This window comes from Monodon monoceros, unplaced genomic scaffold, assembly GCF_005190385.1.
Source record: "Monodon monoceros isolate NGI ecotype Baffin Bay Population unplaced genomic scaffold, NGI_Narwhal_1 Super_Scaffold_6, whole genome shotgun sequence".
Classification (NCBI taxonomy): Eukaryota; Metazoa; Chordata; class Mammalia; order Artiodactyla; family Monodontidae; genus Monodon; species Monodon monoceros.
The window spans coordinates 19,814,673-19,837,639 of record NW_021703783.1 but is presented as its reverse complement, the minus strand read 5'-3'; the positions used below and the strand labels follow the sequence as shown (position 1 = coordinate 19,837,639).

General features: G+C 37.2%; 1 protein-coding gene across 7 annotated transcripts in view; it reads left to right on the top strand.

The window, feature by feature from the left end:
• CASC1 (cancer susceptibility 1) overlaps positions 1-22,967 on the top strand; it is a 76,454-nt gene that overhangs the window by 39,790 nt on the left and 13,697 nt on the right. For all 7 annotated transcript variants that reach the window (XM_029204380.1, XM_029204378.1, XM_029204377.1 and 4 more), the window contains 2 exons: positions 20,020-20,095; positions 22,677-22,837. In XM_029204380.1, coding sequence (XP_029060213.1) covers positions 20,020-20,095; positions 22,677-22,837 — 237 coding nt within the window. The remainder of the gene's footprint in view (positions 1-20,019; positions 20,096-22,676; positions 22,838-22,967) is intronic.

Genomic DNA, 22,967 nt, shown 5'->3' with positions numbered 1-22,967 from the left:
TCTACGGATTCAATGCAATCCTTATCAAATTACCAATGGCATTTTTTACAGAACTAGAACAAAAAAATCTTAAAATTTGTATGGAGACACAAAAGACCCCAAATAGCCAAAGTAGTCTTGAGGGAAAAAAACGGAGCTGGAGGAATCAGGCTCCCTGACTTCAGACTATACTACAAAGCTACAGTAATCAAGACAATATGGTACTGGCACAAAAGCAGAAACATAGATCAATGGAACAAGATAGAAAGCCCAGAGATAAACTCACACACCTATGGTCAACTAATCTATGACAAAGGAGGCAAGGATATACAGTGGAGAAAAGACAGTCTCTTCAATAAGTGGTGCTGGGAAAACTGGACAGCTACATGTAAAAGAATGAAATTAGAACACTCCCTAACACCATACACAAATATAAACTCAAAATGGATTCGAGACTGAAATGTAAGACCGGACACTATAAAACTCTTAGAGGAAAACATAGGAAGAACACTCTTTGCCATAAATCACAGCAAGATCTTTTTTGATTCACCTCCTAGAGTAATGTAAATAAAAACAAAACTAAACAAATGGGACCTAATGAAACTTCAAAGCTTTTGTACAGCAAAGGAAACCATAAACAAGACAAAAAGACAACCCTCAGAATGGGAGAAAATATTTGCAAACAAATCAACAGAGAAAGGATTAATCTCCAAAATATATAAATAGCTCATGCAGCTGAATATTAAGAAAACAAACAACCCAATCCAAAAATGGGTAGAAGACCTAAATAGACATTTCTCCAAAGAAGACATACAGATGTCCAAGAAGCACATGAAAAGCTGCTCAACATCACTAATTATTAGAGAAATGCAAATCAAAACTACAATGAGGTATCACCTCACACCAGATAGAATGGGCATCATCAGAAAATCTACAAACAACAAATGCTGGAGAGGGTGTGGAGAAAAGGATACCCTCTTGCACTGTTGGTGGGAATGTAAATTGATACAGCCACTATGAAGAACAGTATGGAGGTTCCTTAAAAAACTAAAAATAGAATTACTGTATCATCCAGCCATTCCACCACTGGGCATATACCCAGAGGAAACGATAATTCAAAAAGACACATGCACCTCAATGTTTATTGCAGCACTATTTACAATAGCCAGGTCATGGAAGCAACCTAAATGCCCATTGACAGACGAATGGATAAAGAAGATGTGTTACATATATACAATGGAATATTACTCGGCCATAAAAAGGAACGAAATTGGGTCATTTGTTGAGACATGGATGGATCTAAAGACTGTTATACAGAGTGAAGTAAGTCAGAAAGAAAAACAAATATTGTATATTAACGCATATATGTGGAACCTAGAAAAATGGTACAGATGAACTGGTTTGCAGGGCAGAAATTGAGACACAGATGTAGAGAGCAAACGTATGGACACCAAGGGGGAAAAACGGGTGTGGTGGTGGTGGTGTGATGAATTGGGCGATTGGGATTGACATGTATACACATCAGTGTATGTGTATACACTGATGTGTATAAAATTGATGACTAATAAGAACCTGCCGTATAAAAAAAAAAGAGAACTCATACAAATTGATAAGACAATTTCCTAATATAAAATTAGGCAAAGGACTTGAGTAGACAGATGAGAAGAGAAATGCAACTAGTCAATAAAAATATGAAAAAATAACCAAATAAATAATCAAATTTGAACTGACATTGTATCACTTCTTATCAGATTGAGCATGAGAGGTTGCAGGCATTTTCACATACTGTTGTTAAAAATTTGTACAGTCTTAAGGGAAATTTGGTACTATGTAAATGTACCTATTAGTGATTTTAATTTTAGTGATTTATTATTATGAAATAATAGAACAAGTAAATAAAAATGAATGCTACAATGTTCATTGAAGTTTTTTTGTATTAGCAAATATAGTCCACAGTTTAATTATAAAATATCCAGTCAAGTAGTAGCTTTCAAAATGATGATATAGACTTTATATCCTTTTTTTAATTAAAAAAACTTTTATTGGGAAATACTTGACATACGGCATTATATTAGTTTCAGGTGTACAACACAATGATTTGATATTTCTATATACTGTGAAATAATCTCCATAAGTTAACATTCATCATCACATATAGTTGCAATTCTTTTTTTGTTATAAGAACTTTTAAGATCTCTCTTACCAACTTTCAAATATAAAATACAGTATTATTGACTATAGTCACCATGTTGTACATTTCAACCCAAGAATTTATTTATTTATAACCGGAGGTTTGTACCTTTTGGCCACCTTCACCCATTTTGTCCACCTCCACCCCTGAGACTGGCAACCACCAATCTGTTCCCTGTATCTGAGTTCACTTTTTTTTTTTTTAGATTCCACAAAAAAGTGAGATCATACGGTATTTGTCTTTCTCTGTCTGACATTTCACGTAGCATAATGCCCTCAGGGTCCACCATGTTGTCTCAAATGGCAAGATTTCCGTATTTTTTATGGCTGAATATTATTCCATTATCTCTATATATCACATTTTCTTTATCCATTCATCCATTGATGAACTCTTACATTGCTTCCATGTCTTGGCTATTGTGAATAGTGCTGCAGTGAACATGGAAGTACATACATCTTTTCGAGTTAGTATTTTTGTTTCCTTCAGATAAATACCCAAAAGTGGAATTGCTGGATCATATGGTAGTTTTATTTTTAATTTTTTTGAAGAAACTCCATAATGTTTTCCATAGTCGCTGCACCATTTTACATTCCCACCAACAGTGCACAAGGATTCCCTTTTCTCCACATTCTCACCAGCATTTATTTCTTGTCTTTTTGATAATAGCTATTCTAACAGGTGATATTTCATTGTAGTTTTGATTTGCATTTCCCTGATGACTAGTGATGTTGAGCACCTTTTCATGTGCCTTTTGGCCATCTGTATGTCTTCCTTTGAAAAATGTCTATTCATATCCTCTGCCCATTTTTTGTTTGGAATGTTGGGCATTTTGCTTTTTGTTTGTTTGTTTGTCTGGCTGCATTGGGTCTTCATTGCTGTGCGCGGGCTTTCTCTAGTTGCAGCGAGTGGGGGCCACTCCTCATTGTGGTGCACGGGATTCTCAGTGTGGTGGCTTCTCTTGTTGCAGAGCACAGGCTCCAGGCGTACGGGCTGAGTAGTTGTGGCTTATAGGCTTCAGAGCTCAGGCTCAGTAGTTGTGGAGCACGGGCTTATTTGCTCCACGGCATGTGGGACCCTCCCGGACCAGAGATCAAACCTGTGTCCCCTGCATTGGCAGGCAGATTCTTAACCACTGCACCACCAGGGAAGCCCCATTTTTGCTATTGAGTTGTATGAGTTCTTTATGCATTTTGAATATTAACTTCTTATCAGATATTTGATTTGCAAATATTTTCTCACATTTGGTAGGTTGCCTTTTCATTTTGTCAGTTGTTTCTTCTGCTGTGTAGAAGCTTTCTAGTTCGATGTTGTCCCACTTGTTTATTTTTGCTTTTGTTATATTTGCTTTTGGTGTCAAATCCAAAAAATCATCGCCAAGACTGATGTCAAGGAATTTATCCCACCTATGTCTTCTTTTAGGAGTTTTGTGGTTTCAGATCTATGTTCAAATGTTTAATCCATTTTGAGGTAATTTTCGTTTATAGTATAAATAGTGGTCTCAACCACATTCATTACACCCACCACACAACTTGCAATAGATTTGGCAATAGCAATCCCTTTATGAGCAGGAACTGTAATTATGCTTCCACCATAAAACAAAAGCATCTCTAGCCCACTTTCTACCACAAGGAACACCAATTTCTCTTATCCCTGTGCTAGTAATTATTGAAACTGTTGGCTTATTTGTCCAACCAATGGCCCTAGCTGTATGACTAATATCACAGCTGGCCATCTATTAATTTATTTAATTGAAGGGGCAACCCTGGCCCTAATAAGCATTATCCCTACCACAGCCTTCATTACATTTGTTATTCTCATTCTACTCAAGATCCTTGAATTTGCAGCAGCCCTTATTCAAGCTTACATATGCACCCTGCTAGTGAGCCTCTACTTACACAATGACACATAATGACCCACCAAACCCATGCATTCCATATAGTAAATCCCAGCCCCTGACCTCTTACAGGAGCCCTGTCAGCCCCTCACAGAGCATCTGGTCTAGTCATATGATTCCATTTAAACTCAACATTTTTATTACCCTTGGGCTTATTAACCAACATCCTAACAATGTATCAATGATGACATCATCCAAAAAAGCTTCATTACTTGTATTTATCACATTCTAACTTCCCCAACTAAACGCACAGAAAAATCAAGTCCTTACAAATGTGGATTTGACACTATAGGATCAGCATGCCTACGCTTTTTCATAAAATTTTTCACAGTGTCCATTATGGTTCTCCTCTTTGACCTAGAAATGATCCTTCTGCCCCGACCTTCAGCGTCCCAAACAAACAATCTAATAACAATACTCATTATAGCGCTACTCCTAATTTCACTGCTAGCAATACGTTTAGCCTACAAGTGGACTCAAAAGGGGTTAGAGTGGACCAAATATGATAGTTTAAATTAAAGCAAAGTATTTTGGCTCATTAAATTATGATTAAATTCATAATTATCAAGTTCCTTTTGTCTACGTAAATATTATTCTAGCATTTACAGTTTCCCTTAGGGAGTATTAATATACCAATTCCACTTAATATCCTCCCTACTATTTCTGGAAGAAATAATATCATTATTCATTATGGCAACCCTAATAATCCTAAACATTCACTTCCCTCTAGCTAGCATAATACCCATCATCTTACCAGTTTTCACAGCCTGCAAAGCCGCACTAGGATTATCCCTGCTAGTAATAGTATCAAACAGCTATGATATTGATTATGTACAAGATCTCAACCTTCTCCAATTTTAAAAATTATTATGCCACCTATTATATTAATACCACTAATATGATTATTAAAAATATATAATTTGAATTAATACCACCACTTTCAGTTTACTAGTCTTATTAGCTTATTCCTTCTTAACCAATTTAATGACAACAGCCTTAACTTCTCATTAATCTTCTCTGATTCTCTATCAGCACTTTTACTTTGACGTGACTCATCACTAATACTCATAGCCAGCCAATTCCTCCTATCTAAAGAATCACTAGCTCAAATCACTGCCCCTATATATCACTGTACTATTTATGCTACAGATATTCCTAATTATAACTTTCACTGCCACAGGATTGATTTGATTCTATTCTTATTCGAAAAAACACTAGTCCCAGCATTAATTACTATCTCTCGCTGAGGAAACCAAAAAGAACTACTCACCGCAGGAATTTACTTTTTATTTTACGCACTAGTGTGATCTCTTCCACTTCTAGTTGCTCTAGTATATATCCAAAATATTATAGGTTCATTAAACTTTTTAATAATCCAGTACTGAGCCCAAACAATATCTAACTCTTGATGCAATATTTTCCTCTGATTAGCATGCATGATAGCTTTTACAGTAAAAAATGCCCCTCTAGAGATTACACCTCTGATGGCCAAAGGGGCATGTAGAATTCCCACTTCCAGATCTGTAGTTCTTGCAGCTGTACTACTCAAGCTTGGTGGCTATGGTATACTACAAATCACAATAATCCTAAACCCCTTAAACTACATAGTGGATCATCCCTTATATTATCCTTATGAGGAATAATTATAACCAGCTTAATCTGTTTGCACCAAACAGACTTAAAATCACTCATCAGATACTCCTCTGTTAACCACGTGGCACTTGTCATTGTAGCTATCCTCATCCAAACACCTTGAAGTTTTGTAGAGGCTACCACCCTAATAATTGCCCATGGCCTCACACTATTTTTACTATCTGACATCTTTTCATGTGCTTGTGGACCATGTGTATGTCTCATCTGGAGAAGGGTCTATTCAAGTCCTTTGTCCATTTAAAAAATTGGCTTCTTGGTCTTTTTGTTGATGAGTTGTAAAAGTTCTTGATATATTCTGGATAACAGACTTTTACCAGATCTATTAAAATGTGCAAATATTTTCTTCCATTCTGTGGGCTTTCTTCCACTTTCTGGATAGTGTCTTTTGATGCACAAAAGTTTTTAATTTTGAGAAAATCCAATTTATCTATTTTTTTCTTTCATTGCCTGTGCCTTGGTGTCAGATCTAAGAAACCATTGCTAAATCCAAGGTCATGAAGATTTATCCCCATGTTTTCTTCTAGAGTTTATACAGTCATTCCTCGGTATCCATGAAGGAATGGTTCCTGGACTGCCCTGTGGATACCAAAATTCACAGATGGTCAAGTCCCTTATATAAAATAGCATAATATTTGCATGTATCCTACACACATATTCCCATATACTTTAAATCATCTCAAGATTACTTATAATACCTAATACAATGTAAATGTTATATAAATAGTTGTAAATATGTCGTAAATGCTACGTAAATAGTTACCAGCAAGGCAAATTCAAGTTTTTCATTTTGTAACCTTCTAGAATTATTTTTTGGAATATTTTTGATCCACAATTGGTTGAATTTGTGGATGCAGAACCCACATATATGGAGGGCTGACTAAGCCTTTTGTCTATTTTGAGTTAATTTTTGTATGTGGTATGAGGTAAGAGTCCAGTTTCATCCCTCGGTACATAGATAGCCAGTTGCCTAGCACCATCTGTTGACAAGATCATTCTTTCCCCAGTTTAATGTTTTCCGCCCTTGTCGAAAGTCAATTGACTATAGATGGATGTGTTTATTTCTCAGTTTTCCATTCAATTCCACTGATCTATATGTATATCTCTATGCCAGTATCACAATGTTTTATTTACTGTTGCTGTGTACTAACATGTGAAGTTGGGAAGCGTGAGCCTCCAACTTTGATTTTTGAGATTGTTTTGGCTCTTTGGGGTCCCTTGAAATTTCATAGGAATGTTAGGATAAGCTTGTGTATTTCTTCCCAAAAGCCTTCAGGAATTTTCATAGGAATCACATTGAATCTGTAGATCGCATTATGTACTATTACCACCTTAACGATATTAAGTCTTTCCATCACCAGGGGATGTCTTCACATTATTTAGGTTTTCTTTCATTCCTTTCAGCTATGTTTTATGATTTTCAGTGTACAGTCTTGCACCTTGATTAAATCTATTCCTAAGTATTTTATTGGTGTTGACATTATTTAAAATGTAACTGTCTTCTTAAATTCCTTTTGAGAATATTCATTGCTAGTACATACAAATAAACAGATTTTTGCGTATTGATATTTTGTCCTCTAACTTTGCTGATATTAGTTGACTAGCTCAAATAATTTTTCTGTTGATTCTTTGGAAACATATATGTAAGATGCTGTCATCTGTGTCTGTGAATAGACATGGTTTTACTTTCTCCTTTCATATGTGGATGCCTTTTATGTTTTTCCTCATTGCTCTGGGTAGAATTTCCAGTACCATATTGTAACAATGGTGAAAGCCAGCAATGTGGCCTTGTTCCTGAATTCAGGGATAAACCTTTCAGTCCTCAACATTGAGCATGATACTTCCTGTGTGTTTTGTCTAATGCTTTGTATCATATCGAACGAATGTCCCTTTCCTCCTACTTTTGTGTTTATATGATGAAATTGCACTGGCATTTGTTTAAAGCTTTTTCTGCATCAAGTTACATGATCATGCAATAATTGTCATGTATTACATTACATGGTTTTAATTTAATAATCTATAACATTGCTTGGTTCACTATATTAACAACCTGGAATTTCTGGTGTAGAGACACTTGCTTTTGGTGCATAATCTTTTCAATATGCTGTTGGTTTCATATTTCTATTATTTTGTGAAGGATTCTTACATCTATATTTAGAAGGAGTGTTGATCTGTAGTTTTCTTTTTATGATGTCTTTGTATGATTTGATTAGATTGGGGTTGGTGTTAGTGGTTCAGAGCAGGGGTCTCCAACCCGCGGGCCACGGACTGCTACTGGTCTGCTGCCTGTCAGGAACCGGCTGCACAGCAGGAGGTGAGCGGCGGGTAAGCAAGCCAGGCTTCATCTGCCTCTTGCCATTGCTCCCCAGTGCTTGCATTACCGCCTGAACCATCCCCCCCCGCCCCCCTCCCCCTTCCCGTCCGTGGAAAAATTGTCTTCCACGAAACCGGTTCCTGGTGCCAGAAAGGTTGGGGACAGCTGGTTTAGCGGACTAAGGCTAGGGCTGGGGCTGGTATGGGAGCTGACCTGGGGCTGGGTTAAGGTTAGAGTTTATGGTTATAGTATATGGTTTATAATTTATGGTTTATATTTTAGTTATGGTTATAGTTAATGGTTATGGTTGATGGCTTATGGATGTGGTTTCTGGTTATGTGTATTGTTTCTGGTTATAAATTATGGTTTGTGGTTCTGATTTCGGTTTCTGGTTATAATTTATGGATTATGGTTCTGGTTTCAATTTCTGGTTATGGTTAGGTTTATGGTTATGGTTTATGACTATAGCTATATGGTTATATGATATATGATTTTATGGCTTTTTGGTTAAGGTTAAGTTAGGGTTTATAGTACAGGTAAGGTTATAGGTATGAGCCAGGGGTTAGGTTTGGGGTTTGGGTTTGGGTGGAAGGCCTGGGTTACGAGTTAGGGTTAGGGCTTTTCTTTGTAAATCTACCTAAAGCTTTGTCAATTTTGTTTATCTTTGCAAAAAAAAAAGCTCTTAGTTTTATTGATCTCTTTATTGTCTTTTTAGTCTCTATTTCATTTATTTCTGCGCTGATCTTTGTTATTTCCTTCCTTCTACTAATTTTGGGCTTCCCTTGTTCTTTTTTTTTTTGCGGTACGCAGGCCTCTCACTGCTGTGGCCTCTCCCGTCGCGGAGCACAGGCTCCAGACGCGCAGGTTCAGCAGCCATGGCTCACGGGACCAGCCGCTCCGTGGCATGTGGGATCTTCCCGGACCGGGGCACGGACCCGCATCCCCCGCATCAGCAGGCGGACTCTCAACCACTGCGCCCCCAGGGAAGCCCTCATTTGTTCTTTTTCTAGTTTCTTGAGGTGTAAAGTTAGGTAGTTTATAGATCTTTTTTGTTTCTTGATGTAGGCATTTATCGCTGTGAAATTCTGTCTTACAGCCTCTTTTGCCTTATCCCATACGTTTTGGTATATTTTATTTCCATTTTCATTTGTCTCGAGATATTTTTTTGATTTCTTCTTTGACCTATTGGTTGTCCAGTAGCATGTTGTTTAAGCCCCACATGTTTGTGAATTTTCTAGTGTTTTTCTTGTAACTGTATTCTAGTTTCATACCATTGTTGGTATGAATCATCCGAAAAGATGCTTGATATGATTCCAGTTTTCTTAAATTTATTAAGATTTGTTCTGTGGCCTAACATATGATCTACCCTGGAGAATGTTCCATGTGCACTTGAGAAGGAAAGGTATTCTGTTGCTTTTGGATGAAATATTCTGTACATGTCTGTAAGTCTATCTTGTCTAATGTGTTGTTAAAGGCCAATGTTTTCTTGTTGGTTTCTGTCTGGATGATCTATCCATTGATGAAAGTAGGGTGTTAAAGTCTCCTACTACTATTGTATTGCTTTCTGTTTCTCCCTTTATGTCTGTTTGCTATATATATTAGGTGCTCCTATGTTGGGTGTGTGAATATTTACAAATGTTATATTCTTTTATTAGATTAACTCCTTTATCATTATGTGATGACCTTCTTTGTCTTTTATTACACTCTTTTTCTTAAAGTCTATTTTTGGTGATAAAAGTATAGATGCCCCAGCTTTCTTTTGGTTTCTATTTGCATAGAATATCCCTTTTTATCCTTTCACTTTCAGTCTGTGTGTGTGTTTATATTTAGAGTGAGTCTCTTACAGGCAGCACATTGCTGGGTCTTGTGTTTTTATCCATTCAGCCAGTCTGTGTCTTTTGATTGGAGAATTTACCCCATGTACATTTAAGGTATTTATTGATAGGTATATACCTACTGCCATTGTGGTCATTGTTTTCTGGATGTTTTGTAATTCCTCTGTTCCTTTCTTCTTTTCTTGTTCTCTTTCTTTGCAATTTGATGATTTTCTGTACTGGTATGCTTAGATTCTTTTATCTTTGTCTTTTGTGTATTTACAATAGGTTTTTGCTTTGTGGTTACCACGAGACTTACATAAAACAACTTATATTTATAACAATCTATTTTAAATTGATAGCAATTTAAGTTTGAATGTATTCTAAAGCTCTACACTTTTACCCCCCACCACGTTTTATGTTTTTGATGTCATAATTTACATATTTTTATCTTGTGTTATTCTCAACAAAATATTGTAGTTATATTTATTTTTACTACTTTGTCTTTTAACATTCATACTAGCTTTATAAGTGATTAACCCACCATTTTTACAACATTCTTCTGAATTTTACATATATTTTTCTTTATACTTTCATATGTTTTCCTGTTACTAATTAGCACCCTTTCATTTCAGTTTAAAGAAGTCCCTTTAACATTTCTTGTAAGGCTGGTCTAGTGATGATGAACTCCTTTAGCTTTTGCTTGTCTGGAAAACTCTTTTTCTGTTCTTCAATTCTGTATGAAAACAGTGACAGGTAGAGTATTCTTGCTTCGGTTTTTGTGTTGTTGTTGTTTTTTTTCTTTTAGCTCATTGAATACATTATGCCACTCCCTTCTGGCCTGCAAATTTTCTGCTGAAAAATATACTGGTAATCTTATGGGGGTTCCCTTGTATGTAACAAGTTGCTTTTCTCCTGATGTTTTTAAGATTCTTCCTTGTCTTTAACTTTTGACACTTTAATTATAAAATGTCTTGGTGTGGGCTTCTTTGAATTTATCTTTTTTGGTACTCTCTGAGCTTCCTGGATCTGAATGTCTGTTTCCTTCCCCAGGTTGGGAAGTTTTCATCCATTATTTCTTCAAATAAGTTTTCTGCCCCCTTGTCTCTCTCCTCTCCTTCTGGGACCCCCATAATGCAAATGTTGGTCTGCTTGATGTTGTTCCATAAGTCTCTTAAGCTATCTTTCATTTTTCTTTTTGCTTGGGTGAGTTCTACTGCCTTGTCTGTGAGTTCTCAGATCGTTCTGTCCAGCTTTATCTAATCTGCTACTGAATTTCTCTATTGTACTTTTCAGTTCAGTTATTGTATCCTTTGGCTCTGTGACTTCTATTTGGTACTTTCTTATATTTTATCTTCGTTGAAATTCTCAGTATGTTCCTTTATTCTTCTCCTAGGCTCAGTTAGCATCTCTACAACCATTGTTCTGAGATCTTTATCAGGTAAATCACTCATCTGTTTCACTAAGGTCTTTTTCTGAGGTTTTATCTTGTTCTTTTGTTTGGAATATATTCGTCTGTTTCTTCACTTTTCTTGACTCTCTGTATTGGTTAGATAGAACAGCCACCTCTCCCAGTATTGAAGGAGTAGTCTAGTGTAGGAGATGTAATATATCCTTCAACACTACCTTGGTTGTCTCTCAATTCTTTGTGATTGTCCAAGCACTTACTTTATTTTTAGTGGCTCCTGATAGTTGAGTCTGTGCCAAGACCTGTCAGTGTCCCAAAAGGAAGGAGCTCAGTCAGCACCTAGGTCCAGGCTCATTGGAAACCAGACCTTCAAGCAACAAATTTTAAAGTGTACAAGTATGCATCTTTCAGGGGAGGACTGGGAGGTAGTCTTCTGGGATCTTCTGCTCCCTCTGAGCTGAGCCTTGAGGTGATAGCCAGTTAAGAACTGTTTCTTTCTTTGCTGCCATCCTGTCGAACTCATGAATACAAGCTCTGCTGGCCACCAGAACCAGGCAATCAAGGGCCAGGCCCTGGGCAGCAGCCAGCAAAACCAGGGTACCAAATGTAGAAACCAGGGCACCAGACACATGTACAAGCTTCCCCTGGGAAACACTGGTGCTCAAGAGAGATAGTGCCTTCCTTCTGAGGTCTCTAGGGAGGATTACAGTGGGCCCTTAGATGTGTGTTCAGTTAGAAGCCTACCCCTCAAGCCACAGCTATGAAGATAAACTAATAGGCCTCTTTCACAGAAAGACTGAGCTCCTGGGTGTGTCGCCTCTCTGCTGTGCCCTGGGGGTGGTAGCCAGTTAAGAGCTCTTTCTTCATTTGTTTCAGTCCCTGGGACCTGTGAATGTGAGCCCTACCGGCCACCAGAGACAGGTGAGCAAGAGGTGTCCGCTGGGTGATACAAGCTCCTTTTTGGGAGATCCTGGTGATCTGGACCAAAATAGAAGGAGAGCACAAAGATAGGGTACCTGCTGGCCTCTTGTTTTTGGAGAGTAATTCAGTAGGCCCCCTAGCTGTGTGTTAAATAGTAGATGCCTGCCCCTCAGGCCTACGCTTTAGGATAATCAAATAAGCCTCTTTCACAGAAAGTCGGGTTGCTTTTCAGTCGGCCACCTCTGCCCTGGGCCCTGGGGCAGGTGGGTCTGCACACAGGGGCCTTTTAAAAACTGCTTCTCAGTTTGCATAGCCTTCTGGGTCTGGGGGAAGCAAGCCCTCTTGACTTTCAGAGCTAGATGTTTTGGGGGCTAGTTTCTCAGGTGCAAGTCTTAAAAGTTGAGGCCTGACGTGCAGTTCAAACTCTTTGTTCCTCGGGGAGAAGCTCATGTTTGTAAGTTCCCTCCTGATTGTGATTTGCTGTACAGGGGTGGGTTTATGGCGAGATTGTGTCTCAGCCTCTCCTACCTGCTTCTGTATGGGCTTTTTCCCATTCACCCAATGTGTAGGAGTCACTCAGCTAGTTTTCGGGGGGTTTTCAGAGAAAATTGTTCCGTATGCAGCTGTAGATTGAGTGTGTTTGTGGGAGGAGGTGGCTTCGGGATACTCCTACATCGCCATCTTGGACTAGAACGTATATACTTTTATATGGGAAAATACCTAAGATGCATTGTTAAGATAGTTTTTTCAAGATACAAAACTATATTTGCAATAGGGTTCTGTTTTTGTAAGGGAAAAAAAATACTTATTTGTGAAATCGTAGAAAACAATCTGGCAGCCTGCTTATACCAAACAGTGGCTATCTTGGAGCGGCAGGGAGGGAGTGTGAGAAGGATGGGATGATGATATACTATCAGTGATATTTTATTCTCTTTACAGTTCTATATTGTTTGAATTTTCAATAAATATTCTGTCCTTGTGAAATTCCCTTCCTCCCGTAACTCTCAGTTACAGTCGGGTGTGCTGGGAACCATTTCTGTCACTTTAGGGAATCTACAAGCTTGTCACTAGGGATTCTTGGGACCCTCTCCTCAGCAGTTGTGACCCCTGGGGTGATCTGGCGTAGTACAGGTGGTGATAGGAAGGCTTCACTTCCAACCCCACAGCGGCCTCAGGAGAAGTGTGCTTCTTGCAGTCCAGTTGGAACTCAGAATGTGAAGCAATATTTATGGGCAGTGGTGAGGTTTGTATTCCTTTATGATCACGGCAATATAGAAACTATCTTAACCCTAAATGTTACTCATAACACTGTTTTCTTGGTATGGTAAAATATGGTGTACATTTTTTAAACTGGCATATATAAATTGATGAAATTTAACTTGTATGTGTATGTGTACATGTGTTTGTGTGAGTGTATGTAAATTAGGGACTACCTGTAGGACCAGTAGGCAAATTTACTGTGTTTTGGCTTTAGAGGAAGAGATTTCTCTATTTTTAAAATTTTTTCTTTAGGATAAGCTGCTTATTTTTATAATTTTATGTTGGCATATTGTAATATAATATTACATTTCTTGTATCTTTTTAATAAATTTGGAGGCTGATTGCAAGGCAAATATTAGTATAATAATGCAGGAATCTATGGCCCAAAATACTTTACTTATGCTTGATATGTGATGTGATTACAAATACCAAGTATTTAGTACTTTGTTAGTTTAAAAATTAAATCTCTTAGGTTTAGAAGATGGTCCAAATTGTCTTCCTTTTTCATGGGTCTATTAAGAATTTTGCCACTAGAGGGCTCTTAATACCATATTTTAGTTCATTTAAATGTGTAATAATAATAATATTTACAATAATGTCAGTATTGGCTAATACTGTCTTTCCAATTAATATATCTTAGAAAATTTTTCAAAAAGTCTAATTTAAGTGTAGCAAAATATGAGAAATGTTACTTTTTAAAAATAATAATTATCTTCAGAAATAGTTCGGTGATCTAAGGGGCATGCATGATATAATGGGCCTTTGAACTTTTTAAAGTTCAAGTTAAAACTAGTCTTTGTCGGGCTTCCCTGGTGGCGCAGTGGTTAAGAATCCACCTGCCAATGCAGGGGACGTGGGTTCAAGGCCTGGTCCGGGAAGATTGTACATGCTGCGGAGTAACTAAGCCCATGAGCCCCAACTACTGAGCCCGCGTGCCTAGAGCCCGTGCTCCTCAACAAGAGAAGCCACTGCAACGAGGAGCCTGCGCACCACAAGGAAAGTAGCCCCAATTCGCTGCAACTAGAGAAAGCCCCGCACAGCAACACAGACCCAGTGCAGCCAAAAATAAATAAATAAGCAGATACCAGATTTAACATAAATATGAGTACATATGTATTATATATTTAATATAAATATGAGTATATATAATATATAAAACACATATATGAAATATAAAATTTACTAAGTGCCTTTTATGAGGAATTTGACATGATTGTGGATAAGTGTAAGTTACCGTACGTTCTGATGTGTGCAATGAGAGATACTAGGCATGGGAGTTAAGAGATCAAAATGAATTTAAAAAAAAAAACAAACCCAGAATGAACAGACCGGAAGTCTTATCTGATGAGGTAACCTTTGAGCTAAATCTTTTGATAGGCATGGAGGAGTTGAGATGGGAAGGAAAGGAAATTGTTCTGCTCAGAGGGAAAAGTGTGGAGGCATGAAATAAATAGCCTTAGAGATTCAAGGACTTCTTGGCATCATCATGGATAAATTAAAAATCTATGAGGATAACCCACGTGCAAAACCTAGCTTTAGCATTCATCAACCTTTAACTTCCTACAGACTTACTTCAGCCTGTTTCCCCGGTCATACCCTGAACCTTGTTCTTATTTCTTTACTCATTCAGCAAATATTTATTGAATGCCTACCTCTATATGCTAGGCACTATTCTGGCCCTCAGAGGGCAGTGGTAAAGGACAAATGAGATTCCTGCTCTCGCAATTTACTTGCAAGTCAGGAGAAACCAACAATAAATAAGAAAAAAACTGGAAAATAGCAGATACTAATAAATGGCATGCACAGAATTAATCAGGGTGGTAACTAGATTGGGTGTTTAGGGAGGGCTTGTATGATGAGTTATTATTTAAGCTGAAACCCAAATGACCAGAAGGAATCAGCTATGTAATTATTAGGGTAGAAATATTCTGATCTGAGGGTAAAATTACTGCAAAGGTCATAAGACAGGAGTGAAGCCCAGGAAGAAGGCCAGTGGACTGATGTACAGTGGGCAAAGAGGAGAATGATATGTGATGACGTCAGAGAGAAAAGCAGAAGCGAGGTGAAGCAGGGCTTTGTAGGCCAGAAGAAGAGGTTAAGATTTTATTGTAAATGCAGTAGGAAGGCATTAGAGGGCTCTAAGTATGAGAATGGCATGACTTATCACCTTGAAAGGTTATTCTGGCCATTACGTAGATAAAAAAATTGGGAGGGGCCAGAGTAGAAGCATGGTATTGAGTTCAGTAGTACTAGAAAGGCATGAGAAGTCATGGTGGCTTGGACAAAGGTGGTAGTAAGAGACGTGGAAAGCTGGATATGTTTGGGAGGTAAAATAAACAAATCCTGCTGAGTTTTGATTTGGGGAACTAAGAAGATGGTAGCGCAATTTACTGAGATGGACAGGCATGGGCTGAATTGGTTGAGAGTGACAGAAACCGGAGGATTTTGGTGGGGACATGGTAAGTGTGGAACACACAAATGGAAATGTCAAGTAGGCAGACGTGAATCTGGAGGTCTGAGGAAAATCAGATCCAGCCACCGTGTGTGTGTAGACTGTGTCTTTCCAGGGTTGAGCAGCACAGTGTATGTGGCCTGAAGATCATCACTAGCATGGATTTGGGAACCACCGGCCTATAGATGGTATTAAAGCCACAGGAATGAATGAGGCTTCGGCCCACTCAGGGTAATCATTCTTATCTCTTGTACAAAATGAAGCATATGGTGCTGAATTTTCAAAAGTCATCTTCAATTCCTTATCAAGAGCCAATTCCAACACTTTATTCTGAAGCTGTAGTTAAATTATCTTTTGATGATGGAAGAATTGGATTTCAGATCAATGAACTTCCTTTGTGTAGATGTTCTCTTGACGGACAGTAAAATTCAAGACATTCTATCAAATGTGTACAGTATTCAGTACTGACATTTTGCAGATGTCCAATATCAAGATCACCTATTTCATTGATAATTTTTTTAATTAATTAATTTATTTATTTATGGCTGTGTTGGGTCTTCGTTTCTGTGCGAGGGCTTTCTCTAGTTGTGGCAAGCGGGGGCCACTCTTCATCGCGGTGCACAGGCCTCTCACTATCGCGGCCTCTCTTGTTGCAGAGCACAGGCTCCAGACGCGCAGGCTCAGTAATTGTGGCTCACGGGCCCAGTTGCTCCGCGGCATGTGGGATCTTCCCAGACCAGGGCGCGAACCCGTGTCCCCTGCATTGGCAGGCAGACTCCCAACCACTGCGCCACCAGGGAAGCCCCACTGATAATTATTGATATCAGGTCTCCCGTGTTCTCTTCTAATATTTTCATGATTTTTGTGGCTTTTGATTGGTTTAGTTATGCCTTCACATTTAAATCTTTTATCCATCTGGAATTTATTTTAGTGTAAAATGGGGAGAATCTAAATTTATTTTATTTCAAATCTTAGCCAGCTGTCTCAAAATACTTACCATATAAACCTAGGCTTTTTCTATTGATCTGAAATGCCATATGCTAAATTCCCAAGTGAATCCTGAGATCTGTTTCTGGAATTTCTAGTCTGTTTCCATGATCTTATTCATGACCCAGGTTACGTTTTTATATCAAATTCAAATTACACATATATTAAAAGAATTTCCACACTACAATAACTGCACATTAATCAAGTTACAATGAAAAATTGCTTGTGCTCTGTGAAGTTCTTCCCTGTTATAAGCCAGCTCCTATACCTGTTGAACCAAGGTGTCATTGAAAAGTTATACTTTAACTGCCTTCTCTGCTTCATACTCTGTCAACATTTCCAGGCAAACAGTTTTAAGAAATGTTATTTTTTAGATAGATTTTTTAAAAATCTATAAATTTAGTGCAATTCAAATAAAAATTCCAGTTGGTAACTGTTGAGACTTGACAAAACACTATTAAAGTTTAGCTAGAAGAAAAAAAATACATGGAAAAATTTCTAAAACAATTATGATGAAAGAGGACTTTTCATTAGCAGATATAAACATGATATCAATATGAAGAAAGAAGTTTTTTTTTTCAGTTTCATTGCCAACAAACACAAGGAGTTTTAGAATGTATAAAACTATGAAGGCTTATAGTATCAATAAATGTGGTTTGGAGTTTAATTATTGTGCAGGAGTATGTTCTAGCTGCAATGACAGGAAAACATTCTAGAATAGTTATTAAGATTAAGGAACTTGCATCAGAATGTAAATTGACCCATTGCTTCCTTCCTCCAGAAGTCTAACTTCAAAAAGAGTCAATTGAACTAAAGAGTAACATAGAATTATAAAAATTATGAATTATATAAAGGCAGTGTGTTGACTTAAATACAAGATTATTCTCTTATGTGATAATACGGACACTGATAAATTCCTGTTGTTGCATACTGAAGTACTGTGGTTATTAAGGGGAACGTTCTGCTGAGAAAGTCTAAATTCTTGGACTCCCTGCAAGGTAGAAAACCAGTTTGATCTACATACTGAAGAATTCTCAACTCTTTGAAGATGTGAATTGGAAAGGCTGACTCACTTGTTGGTTTGATATCTTTGATATTATTGCTGGAGAAAATCCTTCCTGTAAGAAAGAAATGCAACTGGCTTTTTAATGGTAGATAATATCAAAGGCTGCCTAGATGTTCCATGGGCACCTCAAATCGAACATATCCACAATCAAGTTCACTACTTTTTTTCCCCAAACGTATTCTTCCTTTTCTTCTCTTGGTAATTGTTACCACCATCCATCTTATTACCTAAGCCAAGCATCTGTAAATCAGTCTTTGCCTGTCCGTTGCCTTCTATATCCAGTTGCCATCCAAGTTATGTTGATTTACTTCCTTATCGTCTCTCACATATGCTCCTTCTAATGGTCCTGATTGCTTCTATCTTGAGTTAGGCCCTGATCCTCTTACCTTGGACTTCTTACTCTTTACAAAGCAATACATTCATCAGTACTCTTTCCAAATGCAAATTTCTTCATGTTACTTTCCTAGTAAAAATCTTTTTGGGGCTCTCTTTTACCCACAGAGGAAATTCTGGTCTTTAGAGTGGCATCCAAAGCTCTCCACAGGCTGGCCTGCCTCTCTCCAGCTTCAAATCTTTACACCCTCCTAGCCTGTCTCATTCCAACCATGCCTGACTACTCAGGGGTGCTTGTAACCCTGTTTTGCTTCATACCTTTCTGCCTTCACTCATACTTAAAATTCCCTCCCACCATTTTGGGGAAGACCTAATTATCTTTCAAGATTTAGTTCAAAGTTTACCACCTTTGGGTAGCGTTTCCTTTTTTCACCACCCACAGACTATTCTTCCCACAGAATTAACTGTTCTTCCTTTCTATTCTATTGTGGACCCCTTACTACACTACAGCACCCACAAATGGTATTATGCCTATTTGTTTACCTGCTTTCCTAATAGACTGGCAGCTCCTTAAGTCAGGGACCTTGTCTTTTCTTTCCTTTTGCTTCTAGCATCTATGGATGCCTGTACAATTTAGGCACTCAATAAAAATTCTTTGAATGAATGAGTTAATAAGTGAGAAGTGTCAGAGGCCTGATGGAAAGAGTTGGCAGAGAATGCTAGTGTTAAAACTGGTCAAGAGGAAGATACAGGGCAATATCGTGATGACAGTAGGGAAAAGATAGTTTACTAAGGGGGACTTGGCTTTGTATGGTGGATGAGGGTGAGAGGCATGGTGGGATGAACTGGCATTAAGCTTCTGACTAGAATTCCGGTATAAGGTTCTTTTATTGCTGTAGAAAAGTACAGGTGGTATTTGAGATCAAATGAAGTTTGCTGGATGTGATCCAGTTTGCAAATATTAGCACACACATACCAAATTTTCATAATACTGCATTTATCTAGTACTTTACAGTGTACAAAATACTTTTATTATTTTATTTGACCCTTAGACCAGTCATCTCCCTAAGCTTCAGTTCCCATTTTTGTAAAATGAAAATAATAGCTATCTCTTAGGATTGTTTACAAGAGGTATCATATGTCTGGCACACAGTTACATACCAAATGGGTTGTTAGATCAGGCATTTGAGGCCCATAATGGTTAAATGACTTGCTCAAGGTCACAAAGGTAAGTTAGTGGCAGGTTTAAATATAAATTCCTATGTCCTCTTTTTGTAGTATTCTTTTTACTACACCAGGATGTAATGATATCTTCTACATTACTTGGTACATAGCATCTTTAATTCCCCTCAGAGGCTTACCCAAAAGCAGGCTTTGGAATTAGTCTATCAGAGAGTTTATTGCCAAAATCAAGCAAAATCTAAAACTTGGCTAAAACCAAAATGCAAATACAAATATTTTTATAGCTTGCATTGCTTCCTAGTCTCTCTATTTTACACTGAGGGGTTTTCAGCAAAGAATCTGAGCAGGCTAGCTCCTGCCCTCGTGAGGTTCTGTGGAGATGGGCTCTCATTTAAATTAATTATTTAAATATTGTTTTTGAATCCAGTTTTAGGCCAGAGCAGGTGTCCATCTGAGGCCCTGGAATTAAGGTAGCAGAAATCTAGTGAGAACTGGAACAGGAAGAGAGTGAATCTGGGCTGCAGCAGACACTGACGATCACACCCATCTGTCCTTGTGTTCCCTGTAGAGTTCTGTCCAGGAAGAACCTGAAGCCACAAAATATGAACTGGAGATGAAATTATTAAGTGAAACAGTTTCAGCAGGTATTCCTCTAAATTACATTTTTAGAATTTAATTTTATTGGGATTTTTCTGCTTACAAAAGAAATGCAGGGACATTGTAAAAAAAAAAAAAACTCGGATGTTGCAGAAGTATAAAGTGAAAATTCTTCCTCATCCCTCTTCTGATATAACCAATGTTAACAACTTTTTAAAATTTGTACAATCTCTCTCTCTGTCTCTGTTTCTCTCTCTTTTGGTTTTAAATAAAACCATGGGATCATATCATACAGATGTTTTTGTTGAAAATTACTTTTTTTCACCTAATAATATTTGTCATTGTACATACATATATAGAACACAATATATATTTTGCTTAAATGAATAATATTCAACAAGATTCTAAGTCAGAGCACATTGGTAACCTTACTTTTTAAAGTATCTGTATAATGTCATCCAATAATGGGACATTATTTAAATCCTTATTAGTAGACAATAAGGTTATTTCTAATTTTTTTTATTATTGCAAGCAGTGTTGCATTGAACATTCTCAAGCACACGTACATGATCAGAAATTTTTCAACACTTCTGTATTCAGTCTTATCCTGGCAAGTAGAAACTGGATATAGTTTTAATATGTCAAAATGATAGTGATGTCTAATTTGAAAATCTTTTAGTTTGAGATTTATATACATGTTTTCCACTAACTTTATCATTATGCTTCTTTCCCAGTAACTTCTAAGGAATATACTTTTTATATATTTCTTAGCATATTTTTTATAACAGGCTTCTTGTCTACTTCACTTTTTCCAATACACTTTTGTGTCAGCAGTCAACTAGGTTTATATCTTTATAATTTTTCTATAATCCTTATGAGATAATTTTCCTGTTAGAAATATGATAATATATTCAATTCATGAAACTGTGTCAATAATACCAAGTGATCCCCAAATAATATATATCATAAATAGTCTAAATTGGGACACAGTATTCTTTCTGACTTTCTTTTCAGGTAAATGGACTATTAACTAGATACATTTGAAAATTACTTAAGGTATACTTTTATTGAATGTATACAAGGAAAAGGGGGCAATTGCTTAACTGGAATTTTCTCTGGATATTTCCACTTATTTTCAGTGCCTAACCTCTGTGGGTTAAATTCAGTGCCATCTCAGTGTGCTTCCTTTAATGGGAGAGGAAAATTGTAATGATAAATAATAAGACTAACAGTTCCTGAATTTTTACTATAGGCTTGGCACCAGTTCTAAACTCCTTTCTTGTATTAAATCACAGCTCCCCCAAATTGTAGAAGATAGATACTACTATTATATGCATTTGTTGAGGAAGGAACTGAGACTAGAGATGTTAATTAGCATATCTTGTATAAGGTCACACAGCTAGTCAAGGGTGGAACCTGTAAGGGTCTGATTTCCTCTTCTTATCTATTACACTCTATTAAAAGAATTTTGGTGAAAGGTGGGAATGATGGTATGTGACATCAGATGTCCCCTGATTGTGCACTGAGATTTATGGGATCATAGAATTTCCCTGTAAAATGTCTGAACACAAAGATTATCCAGTCCAGTTTCTTCACTTTCAAACCTCCATCCCTGTTTTTCTATAAGCTGGGCCCATTTTTGCTGAAAAAAAAAAATTAGCTTTCATTTCATATATGGGCCAAAATTTATTTTTTTAACATTTTACTTCTTTCAGATTTTTAGCTCCATAATGTCCAATTAAAAAAAATTAATTTGTCAGTTATTAAATTTTGTGTTAAACCACTTTTGATCTTTTATAATGAAGGTTAGCAGGATATGCCACCCCAAAATCTGTCACTTTGGCATAAGAATTATTTTGAGCTGAAAACAATTAAAAAGAGGCAAGAAAAGGTCCTTACCCTCCTCCTATTTGCCTAAAAGCAGGGCATAAACTTTCAAAAGTGTTTTTCCTCCCCTCTCTACCAGGAGGGACAAAAGTTAAAGGTTAATTCCCAGAGACAAGTTTAGACCCTATCAGCCTGGAGAGGGTGCCAGAGGAATTTACATAACAGGCTTTATCTCTGCCCTTGGAAGCCTAAAACTGCTATCCTTTGTTCTGTTATTTCTCCACAAATTTATTATTCTCTGTAAAAGATGCTATATAAGCCAGAGTTCTAAACCACCTCTTTGAGTTACTAATTTTTCTCAGGGTATCTCCCATGTATACATGAGGTGTACATGTTAATAAACTCCTGTTCCTTTTTCTCTTGTTAATCTGTCTTTTATTACAGGAGTCTCGGCCAAGAACTCAGAAGGGTAGCGGGAAAATTATTTTTCCTCCCATACAATAAACCATATTTTTAAAGTTTTTATGTTAATAGTAACACATCCTTATTGTATACAAATTCCTAAAACGTTAGTATATAAAATATAAATGGGGCCCTCCCCTGCACCCTAACATTATGCATGCCTATTCCCACTTTCAAGCTTAGCTTTGTGAATAGTTTTGAATCAACCACATTTTGAAAATGTTTAGCAGCTAAACAAAAACTTCATTTACTAGTATTAGAACATTTTCATTTTCCCACTAAGAAAATACAGAAATGTTATGATCTATTTAGAAACTGAACTAATCTGATGAATTTCAGCGCAGTTGTTGCTGTTAGAGAATGCCTCTGAAAAGCCATATTTCTCTGAAGAAAATGAGGTTGATTTATGCCAATTCACAGCTCTGGGTGGAGTGCACCACTTGGATATTTTGGAGCTTCCTCCACAGTGTAAACCGAGGAAGGGCTGGATGATTGTGGAAGTAGGTTAATTCTTGAATCAAAATTTATGAATAAAATAATTTCTCATGCTTTTACTTCATCTCAAACGATCTAAACATCTGATGAATTTAACCCTATTAAGCAAGCACAAAGGAAGCAATGTAATTTTAA